The 16,908-nt window shown below is 34.9% G+C and overlaps 1 protein-coding gene across 1 annotated transcript in view; it reads right to left on the bottom strand.

The window, feature by feature from the left end:
- Nucleotides 1-7,804: 7,804 nt before the first annotated feature.
- ohgt (E3 ubiquitin ligase component cereblon) overlaps nt 7,805-16,908 on the bottom strand; it is a 50,320-nt gene continuing 41,216 nt past the window's right edge. Inside the window, exon 8 of the mRNA XM_089099804.1 lies at nt 7,805-9,533. Within this exon, the coding sequence (XP_088955930.1) occupies nt 9,368-9,533 (166 nt within the window). The 3' untranslated portion in view covers nt 7,805-9,367. The remainder of the gene's footprint in view (nt 9,534-16,908) is intronic.

The raw sequence follows: 16,908 nt of genomic DNA, 5'->3' as shown, positions 1-16,908 counted from the left end.
ACCCTTTAAATTACCATAGCCAAATATGTTTGCTAATAACCTCGTTTATAAAAGTAATAGGTTTTTTAGTATTTAGCTTGAATTGATATACAAGTTTTCTGTGATCTGAAATTACTGCTATTACTAGCAAGTTACTGTAGCGCCAAGCCGCCTGAGGCCAACACAGCTACGCACGCTGCTCCTCCTTCCCAGTCTAATCAAAACCTCCCTCTACACCCTCCCAAGAAGTTCCCATCTCCCTTAAGTCTTTCCTTCCGACATCCTCCCATCCTATACGGGTACGACCTGCTTTTCTTTTGCCCCTAGACGGCTGGCCGAAGTTGAGGCTACCAAAAAGGTTTGGCCTTAACTTATGTTCACTGAACACATGAACATTTAACGAGGTTACTACTTTTGCAATTGACCTGGAATACTGACCCGATAATATATCTTTATATTATCCACACTCAAGCCCCATCTCAACGTACTGGTTTGAATTAATTCTAAGCCTTTTTTATTTCATAGTTTGTTTTAATGCTTTTTAAATAGGCATTTTTTTGTGTGAAATGGAAAGGCTTTTCTGATTTGGACTGAAATGGTTCTGTTGATTTATGAATATTGCTCCTCTAAACCTAAAAGAAGCATCCTTTTTCTGATACTGGGACAGCGTTTCTAGGTGACCTTTTCTGATTCTCAAAATCTTCTATTCTTTTTGTCAATGATCTGAATGACGTGATAGGATTTGTTAATCTTCATTCACATCAGTTAATTTATTTATGAATATATATTTCTGCTCATAAAAGAAGTATCCTAGGCTATTTGTTTTACTTGTAAAACATTTTTCTTATGTTTTTTATTACTGTGCAAATGCTGAGGGCAGTGTTTCCACTTGCTGATGAGGGAGCCGAATTTTACAATCCGGATTATTTTTCTAGCGGTATTGATTACTTAATTAACAAAAATATACTTTTTTGGCTAAAAGAAATATCCCAGTTTTTGTTTCTTGTATGAAATGCTGAAGACAATGTTTCAACTTCTGAGTTTTAAAATCCCTGAATTCCTCAATTAACATATTCAGTCTCAAAATCCCTTTTCCTAATTCTGATGAGCCAAAATACAAAACAATAAGAGATTTTAAAGATGTAGAAGAAGTATATCTAAAGTCCCAAAAACTGACTTTGCATCCAAACGATTATTTTTTAGCTTTCTTTGTTCAAAAAATACAAAGACATAGTAAACAACCAGAAGTAATCCAAAAATTCTAACTCCTAGAAATACCTGAAAATAATTTCGACCCTAGAACCATAAATATTTCTAACGCGTGGACGGTGAATGAGAGGTAAATCCGTCTGTCGCAGTGTTGTCGAAAATTTTGGGGGAGGTAAATTTGTTGTTTTGCTCAATTATTCAATAAAAAATAACAAAAGAAGAAAAATTATCCTCATAAAAGGTCTTTTTCAAAATCTAGGGGGGAATTGGTGGGCATGTGCCCCCTATATCCCCAATTGACGCTACTGACCTTTTGTAAAAACAGGAAAGCTGCACCTACATTGAGAAAGACTTACTAGTAAAAAAATAAATTAAATGTATATGAAGCAATTGTGGAAGATTTGCTGTATTCCAAGTTCAAAAGTAGTTATATTCTTAAGTTTTTTTTTTTTTGGGGGGGGGGGGAGCAACTCTGAATAAATTGGTGAAATATAATAATAATAATAATTTATTGGTGCCCGCTCATACAGAAAAAGAAAAAAAAAGCGGTATACAAAATAAAAGAAAAAGGGATTCACAAATCAAACAGAAAATAACACTAACAGAAGGTGGGCACGGGTCAGACCCCTCCCCCTCCATACGTGTCTGGCCAAAATGAGAGCTTGAATTAATTTTTCGTATTTTTTAAGGTAGAAAATGACACTTCGTCTTTAATATTTGTCTCTGATAGTTAGATTGAATAATTCAAGATATAAGTACGTTTTCGGTAGCCTCTAATAATAGCTTCCCACTGATTGGTCATTTTCTTTATTTTTCGTAAAGGAAATTTATAGATAAGATTAAATAATCAGAAAATGTATATCCTCATTTTAGAGGTGTTCCACCAGCATCAGCTACGCTAAGGTTAAGAGGCAAACCGCTCTTCTCGTTTGAAAGAGATGTTTTTGAAAACCCTCGCTTCTAGGAAATTTCAAATTCATGCTAGGTATAAATTGAGTAAACTAGAAATTGTATTACTCATAACTCGAATAAAGCATATCCAACTAATGTTGGATAACAGTAGATTTAGGTGTTATTTGTATTTTCACTTGCTTTAACATATACGCGTCAAAACTGATAAATGTCTTCTTTTCTTCTCTCTCCTATTTCAAATTGTTCTTCAAGAAAACTATATACTTTAAAGAACGTTCTTGGGGCAGTACAGTTTCCAAATGATGATTACTTAAGAGAAAAATTTATTTCATTTAGAGACAAGCTTTGAAACGAAACATTTTCAACAAGTAATTCTTAAAATAAATGGTTGTATGTTTTATTGTATAAAACTTCTCCTCCTCTAGATTTGAAAAACACATACTTTTTTATTCTTCATTAAACGAAATTCTTATTCATCCCTCGTGAGTTGGGATTCATCCCCCATCGTATATTGTGAGTTGGCGCCCCTGGCTATTTTGCATTTTTGGACAGTTGATTTCCATCCCCTCCACTCAAATAAAGCAAGTTAAATCAATTGGTTTAATCCTTCTTCCTTTCTTTTTTAACTTGGCTTCTAAGGTATTTCATCCCCTCCCCTCGAATAAAGCAAGTTAAATCAATTGGTTTAATCCTTCTTCCTTTCTTTTTTTAACTTGGCTTCTAAGGTATTTAGAAGCTCCTCCTTTTACCTAACTCTCCTCTTCTCTCGCCTACATAGAGAGTAGAAATTGAAGCTTTTGATATGATTTTTTTTTCATATCTGAGATTCCTAAAAATCTTCCTTTTATGAACAAGTCCTTTTTGACAAAATTAAAAAAATAACTTATTTTCTGACTCTTCAGTAAAATTTATATTGTGTAGCACGCCGTCATTTGAATTAGTGCAGCCGAAAGTTCTGGAACTTTGTCGCACTTCAGAATGTTTTTTTTCGGGCTATATTGCAGTCAAATACCCGGAGAGCCAATTCACGAAGATTTACGGGGGGGGGAGGGGCAATTTGTTGTTTTTCTCAATAAAAAAGAAAAAAAAAGGGTTTTTTACAATGAGGGGGAAGTGCGAGTTGAGAATTTGGACGCTGTTGAACTTTTGACGCTGCTGAAATCGTATTTGGTGGGAAAGGTTCTTGTTGTGTTTCTGGTAGTACGGTTTATTGGGGGTTGCTATTTTTTTATGTGCACTATGGGCTATGTTCATTTTCTTTGCCATCGAAAAATTTTCCATTCTGTAACTAAAATTGTTTTGACGAATTTTTGTGATAGCGTATTTTCAATTATAAGATGCGTTTTTTTAAGCAGAGTTTTATTGTATATTTTATTAGAAATGCAGATGTCTAGATTTTTATAGTAATTAATCAGGTAGATAAGTACCAAATAGGGTGTAGAGTGAAGAGGGCAATTAGATTTTTTCCCTCCCCCCACATTAATTTTGTTTTGAAAAACTGCCCCCACCCCTCCAAAGATTTCGAAAAGTAACTTTTTTGTATCTTAATTATGAAATATCAGGAGAAAATCCTACCCCCCAAGTTTAGGGTAATTGGCGTCAATGATGTATAGAAAAGACGAAAGGAAGCCACAGGAAACCCTACTTAATTGGCCTTCTATCTCATTTCCCAATTCTCTGGCCAAATAGCATTAAGCTCTATTGTAATATTTGCAAAATGATGACAAAATAATCCAATTGTGCGATGTCTGTGTAACGAAATTTGCGCAATAATAATGTGATCAAAGTTTTCTACAATCACAATTTCTCTTTCTTCCTTTTTCTTTTTTTCTCTCGAGTTCCTCTTTTTTACGTCTCGGCAAAGCATAACTGCTGAAGAGCAGAAACTCAAAGTTTTTCATCGACAAATATATACAGCCATCTATTTACTTTTCAAACTAAACTCACTTCTTGAGGAGGAAAATTGAGTGGATTATGATTAGCTTGAGTGGTCAAGTCAAAAAACGTTTTGCAGACTGAGTTTCTATTATGTGATGTATCTTCTTGCTATAAAACAAAAAGACGTATCTGATACGCATTGGTGTCAACTCACAAATGTAGGGGCTGGCACAAAATGTATTTTTCAAAGCTTAAGATAGGGGGGGGGGGGATATTTGGTGTTTTCTCAATGAAAATACCAAAATAGCCATTTCTCAATAAGAATAACTTAAAAAGTTATTTTTCAAAATCTAGGTAAGGTAGGATTTTTTTTTGGGGGGGGGGCAAATGATCCCACCCCTTAATTGACGCCACTGCTGATACGTCTTATTGAAAATGAGGTGGATTCTTCAAGAGAAATGAGGTGGATGCTTGATAGATTTTTAACTGAAAATTAGGGTTGCAAAGTGAACAGCACATCGTCAGTCGGGTATCAAAAGGTCGCATCTCCATGACTACAAATTATCAGAAGAGCAAAAAAACCTCACAACTTCTTTTTTTTTTCCTCCGATAACTATAAAACAAAAACAGACTGATAAGCCCCAAAATTCCTTTGGGGAAAACGCGAAAAACGTCTGGCCCTGCAGCAAGCGAGCAACAAACGATTTGTAAGTAATACTTGTAAGCCCCGAAGTTCCTTTGGGAAAAACGTCTGGCCCTGCAGCAAGCAAGCAACAAACGATTTTTGAGTAATACTTGTAAGCCCCGAAGTTCCTTTGGGGAAAACACGGAAAACCCTGCAGCAAGCAAGTAAAAAACGATTTTTGAGTAATACTTGTAAGCCCCGAAGTTCCTTTGGGGAAAACGTCTGGCCCTGCAGCAAGCAAGCAACAAACGATTTTTGAGTAATACTTGTAAGCCCCGAATTTCCTTTGGGGAAAACGCGGAAAACCCTGCAGCAAGCAAGTAAAAAACGATTTGTGAGTAATACTTTTAAGCCCCGAAGTTCCTTTGGGGAAAACGTCTGGCCCTGCAGCAAGCAAGCAACAAACGATTTTTGAGAAATACTTGTAAGCCCCAAATTTCCTTTGGGGAAAACGCGGAAAACCCTGCAGCAAGCAAGTAAAAAACGATTTTTGAGTAATACTTGTAAGCCCCGAAGTTCCTTTGGGGAAAACGTCTGGCCCTGCAGCAAGCAAGCAACAAACGATTTTTGAGTAATACTTGTAAGCCCCGAATTTCCTTTGGGGAAAACTCGGAAAACCCTGCAGCAAGCAAGTAAAAAACGATTTGTAAGTAATACTTTTAAGCCCCGAAGTTCCTTTGGGAAAAACGTCTGGCCCTGCAGCAAGCAAGCAACAAACGATTTTTGAGTAATACTTGTAAGCCCCGAAGTTCCTTTGGGGAAAACACGGAAAACCCTGCAGCAAGCAAGTAAAAAACGATTTTTGAGTAATACTTGTAAACCCCAAAGTTCCTTGAAAATTAAATATGATACGAGAATATTGATTGGATTGATGGATACATCTTGCCTAGTTTACGAGGATAGGCTTTGCAAGTTTCACTTCACCGAATATCTTCTCTACATATTACCATGGACACACAACTCAAGATTCATTAACAAGCATAATAACCGACCCTAAAGCTGCAGTTTCGAAACTGTATGTACAAAATCAAAAGGAAATTGCAGGTCACCCTTGGTTTAGAGTTCTTATTTGATTTGTCAGCTCATTTTGGCTAATGTTTGGTTATGATCTACAACTGTTGTCTTTGTTTTGCTAGCGTAAACAACGTTTACGCTAGTAAACGTTAACATAACGTTGATTTTTTGTCTTCTTTTAGTTTTTCTTTGATTTTTGCTCCGCCTTTTTTCTGTTTCAGTAGACTGGTTCTCAATTAACTGAAACAAATAAATAAAAAAAAAAAACATTTTCGGGAAAGTACCAATCACTTTCAGCTCTGCGGGTTTAATTTGAATAGAAAATAAAATAGATAAGTTTAATTTGAATAGGGTTTAAATTTTAGAGGTAAGACAGGGTCAACGATCTTATGCTAATTCTTAGGAAAGATGATGATAACCTAAATCACATTATGTAAGTTCAGAATAGCAAGATGCAAAAAAAAACACAAGACCCTTGCAAGAAGCAAAAGTAGATTCTTTATATATATATATATATATATATATATATATATATATATATATATATATATATATATATATATAGATTTAGGTCTTGGGGCTAATCCACCTCTATAAATTTCCAGGTTTTTAACAAATTTTTCTACAGTTTTCTTAAATTTTCTTAAAACTGTTTTCTTAAATTCAAGCTTTAAAAATCTTAATATTTTGAAATATGTGTTCAATTCTGTAAATTAAGGATAAATCTAACTTCTAAAATGCTGATAAAATTGCGTTTATCAGTTGTATTGGAATATGAAAAATTAAAAATAATTAATTATAATTAATGACAATTGAATTTTGGAACAAACTCACAGAGTGACAGTCACGTAACCAAGGATGGCAGTGAGCAAAATAGATCAATAGGAATTAACCCTTACGTCGGCTTTGAACTGAAATACGGTCTTTATCCAATCTTAAGGATCAACAAATTTCTAGGTAAAATAAGTTAACAACGTCCATAACGAGTTAAATTGTATTCGTTTTCAAGCAATACAACATGCTACGAAACGGAGTATATACATATACGACATCTTTCAAATGTAATTGATCCTATACGAGATCAGCGCCACTTGAGGATGAGTTTGAAGGATTCCCTCGGTTTCCTCACTATCATCAATAAATGTCTATAAAATTCTACACTACAGCACATAATAACAAGAATGTTTACTTTCCCTAAAAGAAAGAGGATTTTAAATTGACGTGCATCAAGTTTATCTCAGATCATGTGAATTGAATTAAAGAAGTTATAGATGTGTTCCACAACTCAATTATAATTAATGTTTTATTAATACCTTTAGTTTAGAACGGGTGATAATAAAACATTTATGCATAGAGCATAAAAGAAGCTAATTTCAAAGTCTGTTCTGATCTTAAAGTTATATAAAAAGGCTTATAATCTTTTTATACGTTATTTTAGAACAAACATAATATCAAATTTAACTATCATAAACCCTAATTGTTCTGGAACATATTTTAATTGACATGGCGTCTTGAGTTTAAGCGGAATCATTTTCTTTAAAGCATATTACAGCTACTCTTGCCACGTAATAAATTGGCTCTTTGGTGGCTAAATCCAACAACTAAAAAATCGTCCTGTTTTTTCTTGTTGTTACTTATAGGCGTTAAAGTTGTCTGTGATTCACCAAAACTGTGTTCCAGCCTATCCCCACCTTATCTCCCCTTCTTTGTACTACATTGCGGAATAAGAACTCTTGAATCCCTTTCTATACTGACATAATTAATAGTGGTTAATTTGTACATACATTTTGTCTTTTCTGTTATTCAATAAAAGAAACAGCTCGTTTTTCTTTTTACTCTTCTTTTTTGTTCCCTATCCCCTTTTTATGTTGTTTTTTAAACATTTGTTAATGTGTATATTATTTATTTTTTCAGTTTTATCATTTCTTATCTTTTTAGCTAATTGCCATTTTGCAGTTTTTAATGTAAGTGACAAAGGAATCATATAGCATTCCGATATTTAATTATTTATTTATTTTTTTTTTTTTGCATTGTTTGCTAATTTTTAGTTGTTGTGCTTTTGTTATGATTTTCTTGTTTGTTTGTTTTTTCATGGATTTCGAAATTCGAATTCGGCACTTTAGGGCTTGTGATAGTAATTTCTCGAAATAAATATCTCTCTCTCTCAATAAGGGCGTGAAACTATTGTTTTTTCACACAAATTGATTATCTGACTAGATACAAGATAATATATAGATAATATAGAAAAAATGCAATCAGTAGTGATGGCGAGGAAGTCGATATTATATAAATTAATCCACATGGTGATGCTGGACACAACCAATATACAAACGTTTTACATAATTAATCTTGGAAATAAGAGCCGAATCAACCAAAGACTTTATATGCGTAAGCAACTTCAGTTATATAAATATATTGCACAAATGATGTCTAATTATACAAATTTGTATTTTGTAGTTTGTAGTATATATAATTCAACAAGTATTACTGCATACTAATACAGCGATTTTTAAAACGACGCAATTTAGATAGATAAAAATAAGAGAAATACTTAAATCTGGTTTAATAGTGAAAACAAAAAATATAAATGATTCAAAATGTTCACACGTGGAAGTAAGACGTGTCCTGGTGGAAGCCTCGAGCTGAACTCGATGACAACAGATGAGAACCCGATGATAACAGAATCTGAGCGATTCTGTTGTCATCGAGCTTCAACATCTTCCAGATTTCTTTGATGAAAATTTTCGTCTCTCTGTTTTATCTCTACACGACTAAAAAAAGGCGGGAATATTTTATCACAGTCAAACATATCTTATGTCAAAAAACAAAAATCCTACAATTTTGTTTTCTTTGAAAGAACCAGGAACCCAAAAATGAGGTGTTTATTGAACCAACACTTGTCAATTTAATCCTAATTTAAGGGAATTTAAAACAAAAAAAAATGTAAAAACACACAGACCGTTCAGAAGCCAATCTGACCAAGTCCACCTTATACATAATTTGTAACGTTTAGGCTTTAAATCACCCAATTGACTTTTAATTGTACTCAGTCACATGAATGTTCACTAAAATACGTGAAAGCATAGCACTTTCTTTTAAGAATTCCATGTGATGAAATCCAAACTAAAAAAAACACATGATAATATTCTCTGTCTCAAAATATTCTCAAAAGGATATTTTTTAACAATTAGTCTTCATCAAATTTCCTTGGTCTTGCTGCACTGAAGTATAAGGGCTACTAAGTATAAGGGCTAAGGGCTAGTAACTAGTTCGATCTTTTCTTAGCACTTGTTAATCCACATTATCCGTAGTTTCTTGGGCGAGTACCCTTTTGAATAATAGGCAGACAATATTTCTCAATTCTTTAGCCCTGCTGCAGTGAAGTACAGGCGCTTTGCAGATCTTATAATTGTATGAAAGTCTTCCTTAATGGTATTTATAAAGATACTGGATACTATATAACTGGTTCGATCTCTTTGCGACACTTGTTAATTCACATAGCCCAAAGCTTCTTGGGTGAGTTCCCTTTTTTAATAACACATAGACAATGCCCTCTTCTTATGTCCCTGGTACTGCTGCAGTGAACTAAGGGCATTGCAAATCTTATGTTTAGCTGAAAGTCATTCTTTATTTTCTTCATAAGGCAATAATGAAAAAAACTAGCTGGATATCTTGTTAGAACTTATTAATTCACATCACCCATAATTTCTCGGGTAAATTTCCTTTCCGAGTTATATGCAGAGAGACGGAAGATTTGGTGAAGCAAAAAAATTTGTCAGGATTCAAATCCTTGTTAGTAAATTTCCATCCGAGATGCTCTCCACAGCCTTGACAAATCATTATCTGCCAGTTGTATCTAAATTAAAAAAAAATCCATTAAATGAAATTCCTCCATTACATTTCTTAAATATACAATCCATTTAATATCTTCCATTTAAAAATAGCCAAATAAAATACCAAACATTTCATTTGTTCATGCTGCCAATGAAGCTCTATCCGGTGTCTTTTAAGCAAGAGTATACCCGTGAATATAGCGCGAAAGTAGAAAAATACGTAGCCAAAAACATATTTCATAAAAATAATTAAAAATACTTGCATCAACATACATACCAAGACAAAGAGAGGGGGATCCCTGACCCCCACCCCACCCCAAAAACACAGGAAGAGGTTTAGTCTTCCTAAATTTTTTATCTTCCTGTATTAATTATTATTTCGATATATATTGATAGTAGAATGTTATTACGAAAACAGATTTAAAAAAATTTCGAACGAGTCTGAAACCCCTCAAAGATGCCATAGGATCGATATAACAAGTGCACCATTGGGATTGTAATGGTAAAAAATCCTGTACAGGAGAATTACAGCCCCCCCCCCTCCACCTTGATCAGCAAAGCGATAAAATAAAAGTTCAAAATAGGGATAAAATCCTTTTTAATAGACAGTGTATAGAAAATTCAAGAAATACCAGATATTTCGGTCACATATGCAGTGACCGTCATCAGTAGTAGAGTTTTACTACTGATGACGGTCACTGTATATGTAACCGAAATATCTGGTATTTTTTGTGAAGTTTCTGTACACTGTCTATTAAAAAGGATTTTATCCCTATTTTGAATTTTTATTTATTGTCATGGAAAGGAAGCGTGGTCTCTGAAATTATCTAGATCAACAAGGAAATCACTTTTTGCATGGGAAAAACCGATGTGTCTCTCGTTTTTTCCTCGTCGGCACTGTGGCACTGTAACATCCTAGGGAGTCATTATCAAGTCCTGGGGAGTCAAGTTATGAGGCTGGAAAATAAAATGGGCATTATCATAATCTCCAGGGTCGAAAAGTCTAAGCCTGAAGTTCACAATCCCCCTTTTCTATACCCCCCCCCTCCCAGCCCCGTAAATATTTTTCACAAATTGTCTAGTAACTAATAGATTTAGGCTAGTTTTAGTGGCTATGCAGCAAGTTCTAGACTAGTGGTGTAAATTCATAAGAGTTCAGGGATGAGGGAAAGGGGTAAAATGTATTGTTAATATCTAAAGGGGATAAATCTGTTTTTTCCACCTTTTTCAATGGAAATACTAAAATGGGGCATTTTCATTGAAAATACTACAAAAAATATTTTTCAAAACCTAAGTGGGGGCAAAAAGCTAGGAGGTGCAGTCAACCTTGCCCTCCCCCCCAATTTACACCACTAGATTTAGCAGGCAACTACACTATAGTAGAGAGATGGTTAAAGGCTAAATCCAAAACTATTGATCCTTTCAGTGTGCTGCTTACAAATTTATAGTTGAAAAAGAATAAAAGGCAGCATCGAGTGGTGATAGAACTCTGAAGTCTAGGTTATCTTATAGTTATAAATTTCAAGCATGTAATGAACGAGTGACCGAGAATTTCACTAATTGGTTAACTTTCGGTTTCCGCTTGAATGGTTATTTGAATTTACTTCTGCTTGTTGTTGGTTTAATGTAGCCCTTTATTTTCTTTACAAACTTCTTTTACGGAAATATTTTTTTTTAAATTAATTTCTGTTCGTTTTCAATTGACGACATTTTTTTTATCGGTCAATAAAATCAATATTGTAAATCTTTTCTCCGGTTTCCTCCCTAAGAATCAAGATTTTGGCTTGCTATTATATTTTGGGCAAAATTTTCCTTAATAATTGTAGTACTATATAACTTTCGACTGGGTACAAAGAACTTTGTCAAATAAATGGATTGAAGATCTAGATAATTTTTGGGACTCTGTAGGGCTGACCTCTATCGTATTGCAACATTCAGTCAGAGGCAACGCAGCGTTGCCTATAGTAAAGGCCATAAGGTAAAGGTAAAGGTAAAGGATGCGGCACTAGACCCTTAAGGTCCAAACCGGCGGTGCTGATTTCCGTTTCGTGGCCCTTCAGCCAGGAAGTGCAATGGGGGGCTGGGGGCCAGCCAACCTATGCTTTCGCAAACACTTCATGTTTTACCTTCCCCAGATTTCTCCAGGTACCCATTTAGAGCTGGGTTGACTCTGGCTAAGCTTACAGGGTCACACCACACCACTGACCCGCGTCCCAAACTAAGAAACTGACCACACCAGGGATCGAACCCGAATTCACGGATTCTCAGCCCAGCGCGCGTCCACTTAGCCAGAACGGCTAAGTGGCTCTAATGGCTCTAATGTCTTATTATTTTTTTTTTTTTTCCCAGAGGCACTTCATATGGAAGGGGTCGTCGTAAGAACTTCAAAGGGGGCTCATTCGATTGGAAATAGAGAGTTCTAGTGCCCTTTTTAATAGTCAAAAGTGATTGGAGGGCAACTAGCCCCCCTCCCCACGCCTATCATTTTCCCAACACATCCAATCAAAATTTTGAGATAGCCATTTTGTTCAGCGTAGTTGATTTCCAGATAGAAAATACGTTTTTGAGGAGGACACCCCCTCCCCACAACCCTCAGGGCAAGGGTTTTAGGTTATGCCCTGGGGGCATATAAAGCTTTTATAAAAGGCGCTGTCGCAGAAACTTCAAAACAGACTCATTCGATTGGAGGGCAACTAACCCCCCTCTCACGCCCACATTTTCCTCAAACACATCCAATCAAAATTTTGAGATAGCCATTTTGTTCAACGTAGTTGATGTCCAGATAGAAAATATATTTTGAGGAGGACATTCCTCCACATCCCTCAGGGCAAGGGTTTTAAGTCATGCCCTGGAGGCATATAAGGTTTTTATAAAAGACGTTGTCGTAGAAACTTTAAAAAAGGCTCATTCGATTGGAAATTCAAAGGGCTAGTGCCCTTTTTAATAGTCAAAAGTGATCGGAGGGCAGCTAACCCCCCTCTCACGCCCACCTTTTCCCCAAACACGTCCAATACAAATTTTGAGATAGCAATTTTATTAAACGTAGTTTTAAGTTCCGGAAATTAGGTCTTTGAGGATGAAAACTCCCCCACAGCCCTCAGGGCAAGGGTTGTAAGTTACGCCCTAAGGGTATATAATGTTTTGTATAGACAACGTTGTCGTAGAAACTTCAGAAAGGGCTCATTCGATTTGAAATTTAAATGGCTAGTTCCCTTTTTAATAGTCAAATCAAAATTTTAATAGTCAAATCATATCCAATCAAAATTTTGATATAGCCATTTTGTTCAATGTAGTTGAAAGTTCTGGAAATTATATGTTCGAGCAGGGCACTCCCCCCACAGTCTTCAGGGGGAAGGGTTATAAGTTATTCCCTGGGGCCATATATGGTTCTTATGGAAGGAATGTTCGTACAAACTTCAGAGAGGGCTCATTTGATTGGAAATTGAAAGTTCTAGTTCAGTTTTAAGCGTCAAAAGGTACTGGAGGGTAACCAGCTTCCCCCCCCCCCCAAAAAAAAAACCTTTTCTCCAAATGCATCCAATAAAAATTTTAAGCTATTTTGTTAAAAATAGTTCAAATATCATATAACAAAAATTCCGGTGTCAACACAACCCACCAGGGCCCGGGGGTAGGCGTTGTAAGTTATGCCCTGGGGTCATATATGGGTTTTATGGAAAGGATGCTCGTACTAGCTTCAAAGAGGGATCATTTGAATGGAAATTAAAAGTTCTAGTTCACTTTTTTAAGAGTCAAAAGAGATTGGAGGGCACCTAGCCCCCCCCCCCCCTCCACGCCCTTTTTTCCTCAAACCCATCCGATAAGAACTTTGAGATAGTTTTTTTTTAAATAGTTCAAAGACCATATAACGAAAATTCAGGGGTCAACAAAGCCCCCCCAGGGCCCGAGGGCAGGTGTTGTAAGTTATGTTTTGTGGGAATATATGGTCCTTATTGAAGGGATGCTGGTAAAAAATTCAGAGATGACTCATTTGATTGGAAACTAAAAGTCGTAGTTCAGTTTTTAGAGCAAAAACAGATTGGAGGGCAACTAGCCCCCCCCCCCAAGCCCCTTTTACTCCAAATGCATCCAATAAAATTTTGAGATATTGGCCATTAGCCATTAAGTTAAAAATTTCTCCATAGTCAGATAACAAAACTAAGATGTCGTCACAATCCCCCAGGCCCCGAGGGAAGGTGCCCTAAGTTACGTCCTGGGGCACAAATGGTTCGTATTAAAAGGATACTCGTATAAACTTCAGAGGGGGCTAAATTGATAGGAAATAGAAAGTTAAATTTCACTTGTTAATAATCAAAATATTTCTAAGGTCAGCTAGCCCCCCCCCCCACGCTTTCTTTTTCAAAACCCATCGGATGAAAATTTTGAGAGAGATATCTTTTTAAAAATCGTTCAAAGGTCGGATAAAAGAAAATCCAGTGTCAAGAGAACCCCCCAGGGCACATGGGAAGGCGTTCTAAGTTATGCCCTAAGGGCATGTATGGTTCTTATGAAAGGGATTCTCGTATAAACTTCATAAAGGGCTCATTTGATTGGAAATTGAAAGTTTTAGTTCACTTTTTAAGAGTCAAGAGATTTTAAACTAGCGCCCTCACGCTCTTTTTTCCCCAAGCCCGTCCGCTACAAATTTTGAGATAGCCAGTGTTTTGGAAATTGTTCAAAAATTAGATAACAAAAACGTCCCCCAGAGCCCAGGGGATAGGCGTTGTAAGTGTTGTCCTGGGGGCGTATATGGTTCTTATGAAAGGGATACTCGTATAAACTTCAGAGGGGACTCATTTGATTGGAAATTGAAAGTTGTAGTTCATTTTCTCAGAGTGAAAAAAGATCGGAGGGCAACTAGCCCCTCCCGACCTCCCCGTCTTTCAGTGTATCGGATGGACAAACCCATACAATAAAAATCTTAGGTGATTTTTTTATTGAAAATAGTTCAACCATCAGATATTAAAACTCCAGGGTCGACACAACCCCCCAGGGCCCAGGGACAGGCGTTGTAAGTATTTCTCTGGGGGCATATATGGTTCTTATGGAAGGTATACTCGTAAAAACTTCAGAGAGGGTTCATTTGAATGGAAATCAAAAGTTGTAGTTCATTTTCTCAGAGTGAAAAAAGATCGGAGGGCAACTAGCCCCTACCGCCCTCCACGCCTTTGGATGTATCGGATGGACAAACCCATCCGACAAAAATTTCAATTGATCATTTTGTCAAAATTAGTTCAACCATCAGATATTAAAACTCCATGGTCTACACAACCCCCCAGGGCCCAGGGACAGGTGTTGTAAGTTATACTCTAGGGATATATATGGTTCTTATGGAAGGTATACTCGTATAAACTTCAGAGAGGGTTCATTTGATTGAAAATAGAAAGTTCTAGTTCCTTTTAAAGAGTCAAAAGAGACCGGAGCTTAATCTAGTCCCCCCTAGCCCTTTTTCCCCAAACCCATCCGATAAAATTTTTGAGATAGCAATTTTGTTAAAAATAGTTCAAACATCAGACAATGAAAAGTCCGAGGTTGACACAAAACCATTTTGATATTGTTACTTTGATATCAGTTTTGATACTTTGAGGAATATTTGATTTTTTTTTTAAAGTTTGATTTTGAAATAAGGAATTTTTAAAAACTTGATATTTTTTGCAATAAAAAACGAACAAAAATTAATTAAGAAAACTTTCCGAAAAATAAGTTTTTAAAAGAAAATGAAAGGCCATTTTAAACTTAAGCTCAGCAGATACAAATACCTTTTAAAATTAAAAGTCAAAACGACCAGAAATTACTATTAAAGAATAAATGAAACCCAAAACGAACAGAAATTAAATAAAAAATCATAGCAAAAACATACAACAAGTAATAATATAAATGAATAAATAGATCTTAAAGCGAGTAATGCTTAGATTGAATATGAAAATCAAACTTAAAACGAAAAAAAATATTTTCCTATTGAAGTATAAATGAAACTTAAAACGAACAAAAATTAAATAAACAATCAATGCAAACAAATATGCAATAGATACTAATGTAAATTAAAAAATAAATCTTAAAACGTGTGAAACTTAAATTGAATATGCAAATCAAGCTTGAAACGAAGAAAAATCACTACAAACAAAAGTTTGGGTATGACCTCCTTCTCTCACTGTAAATGTCTAAAATCTACTGCGTCATTGGCACTTTACTGAAAACTATATGCGTCTTGAACAGTCTTGGAAAGTATAAACAACATCAAATTGAATATTTGGTGTATAAAGATATTAATTGTTGAAAGATCTATCAGTTCAAGAATTTATTTCACTGTAATTGTACTTTTATTTTTAATGCTGTAAGAACTGGAAAAGAAAATATTTGTAATATAATCTGTTTTCAGTTAAGCGCCAATGACGCAGTTGGCTTTTTTTTTATTTACAGTTAGGAAAGGAGGCAGTATCCAAACACTTGTTTGTAGGGAAACTATATTCGTCTTTAACAACTTTAAAAAGAGCTAATAAATTAAACTGAATATTTAATGTATAATGATATTAATTGCTGAAAGCTCAGCAGTTCAAAATGTTACTGTAATTTTATTCTCTATTTTCAGTGTGAACTACAAAAGAAAATATTTGTCATAAAACTATTTTTAAGTAAAGTGTCCATGAAACGGTAGATTTTAGACCTTTACAGTGAGAGAAGGAGGTCATAGCCAACCTCTTGTTTGTAGTGTTTTTTGTTCGTTTCAAGCTTGATTTTCGTATTTAATTTAATTTTTACTCGTTTTAAGGTTCATTTATTAATTTACATTAATATCTATTGTATGTTTGTTTGCATTGATTGTTTATTTAATTTCTGTTCGTTTTAAGTTTCACAGGAAAATATTTTTTTTCGTTTTAAGCTTGATTTTCATATTCAATCTAAGCATTAATCGCTTTAAGATCTATTTATTCATTTATATTGTTACTTGTGGTATGTTTTTGCTATGATTGTTTATTTAGTTTCTGTTCGTTTTGGGTTTCATTTATTCTTTAATAGTAATTTCTGGTCGTTTTGAGTTTGAATTTAAAAGGTTTTTTTGTATCTGCTGAGCTTAAGTTTAAAATGGCCTTTACTTTTATTTGAAAAACTTATTTTTCGGAAAGTTTTTTTAATTAAAAAAAAAAAAATCTTCCGTACAAACAAATATTGATCAACCATTTCATTATAAGAATCTTACTGTGTTATATATTTCACTTTAAATAAAACCATTTGAGCATATGTTTCACCCATACTCAAAATCCTTCCGTGTGAAAAGATTCTTCAGTCTTGAGTGTTAGAAATTTCAGCGGGGTAATAAAAGAAACAACCTCTTTTTTATACTTGTGCAAAGAGCAATTATGTTTTAACTAAGATTGACGAAAACACAACTAACTGTCAGGT

This window comes from Artemia sp. Qi Xiang Cuo, chromosome 14, assembly GCF_049724085.1.
Source record: "Artemia sp. Qi Xiang Cuo chromosome 14, ASM4972408v1, whole genome shotgun sequence".
Lineage (NCBI taxonomy): Eukaryota > Metazoa > Arthropoda > Branchiopoda > Anostraca > Artemiidae > Artemia > Artemia sp. Qi Xiang Cuo.
Note: the sequence above shows the minus strand (reverse complement) of the source record. Positions and strands in the feature narration are given on the sequence as shown.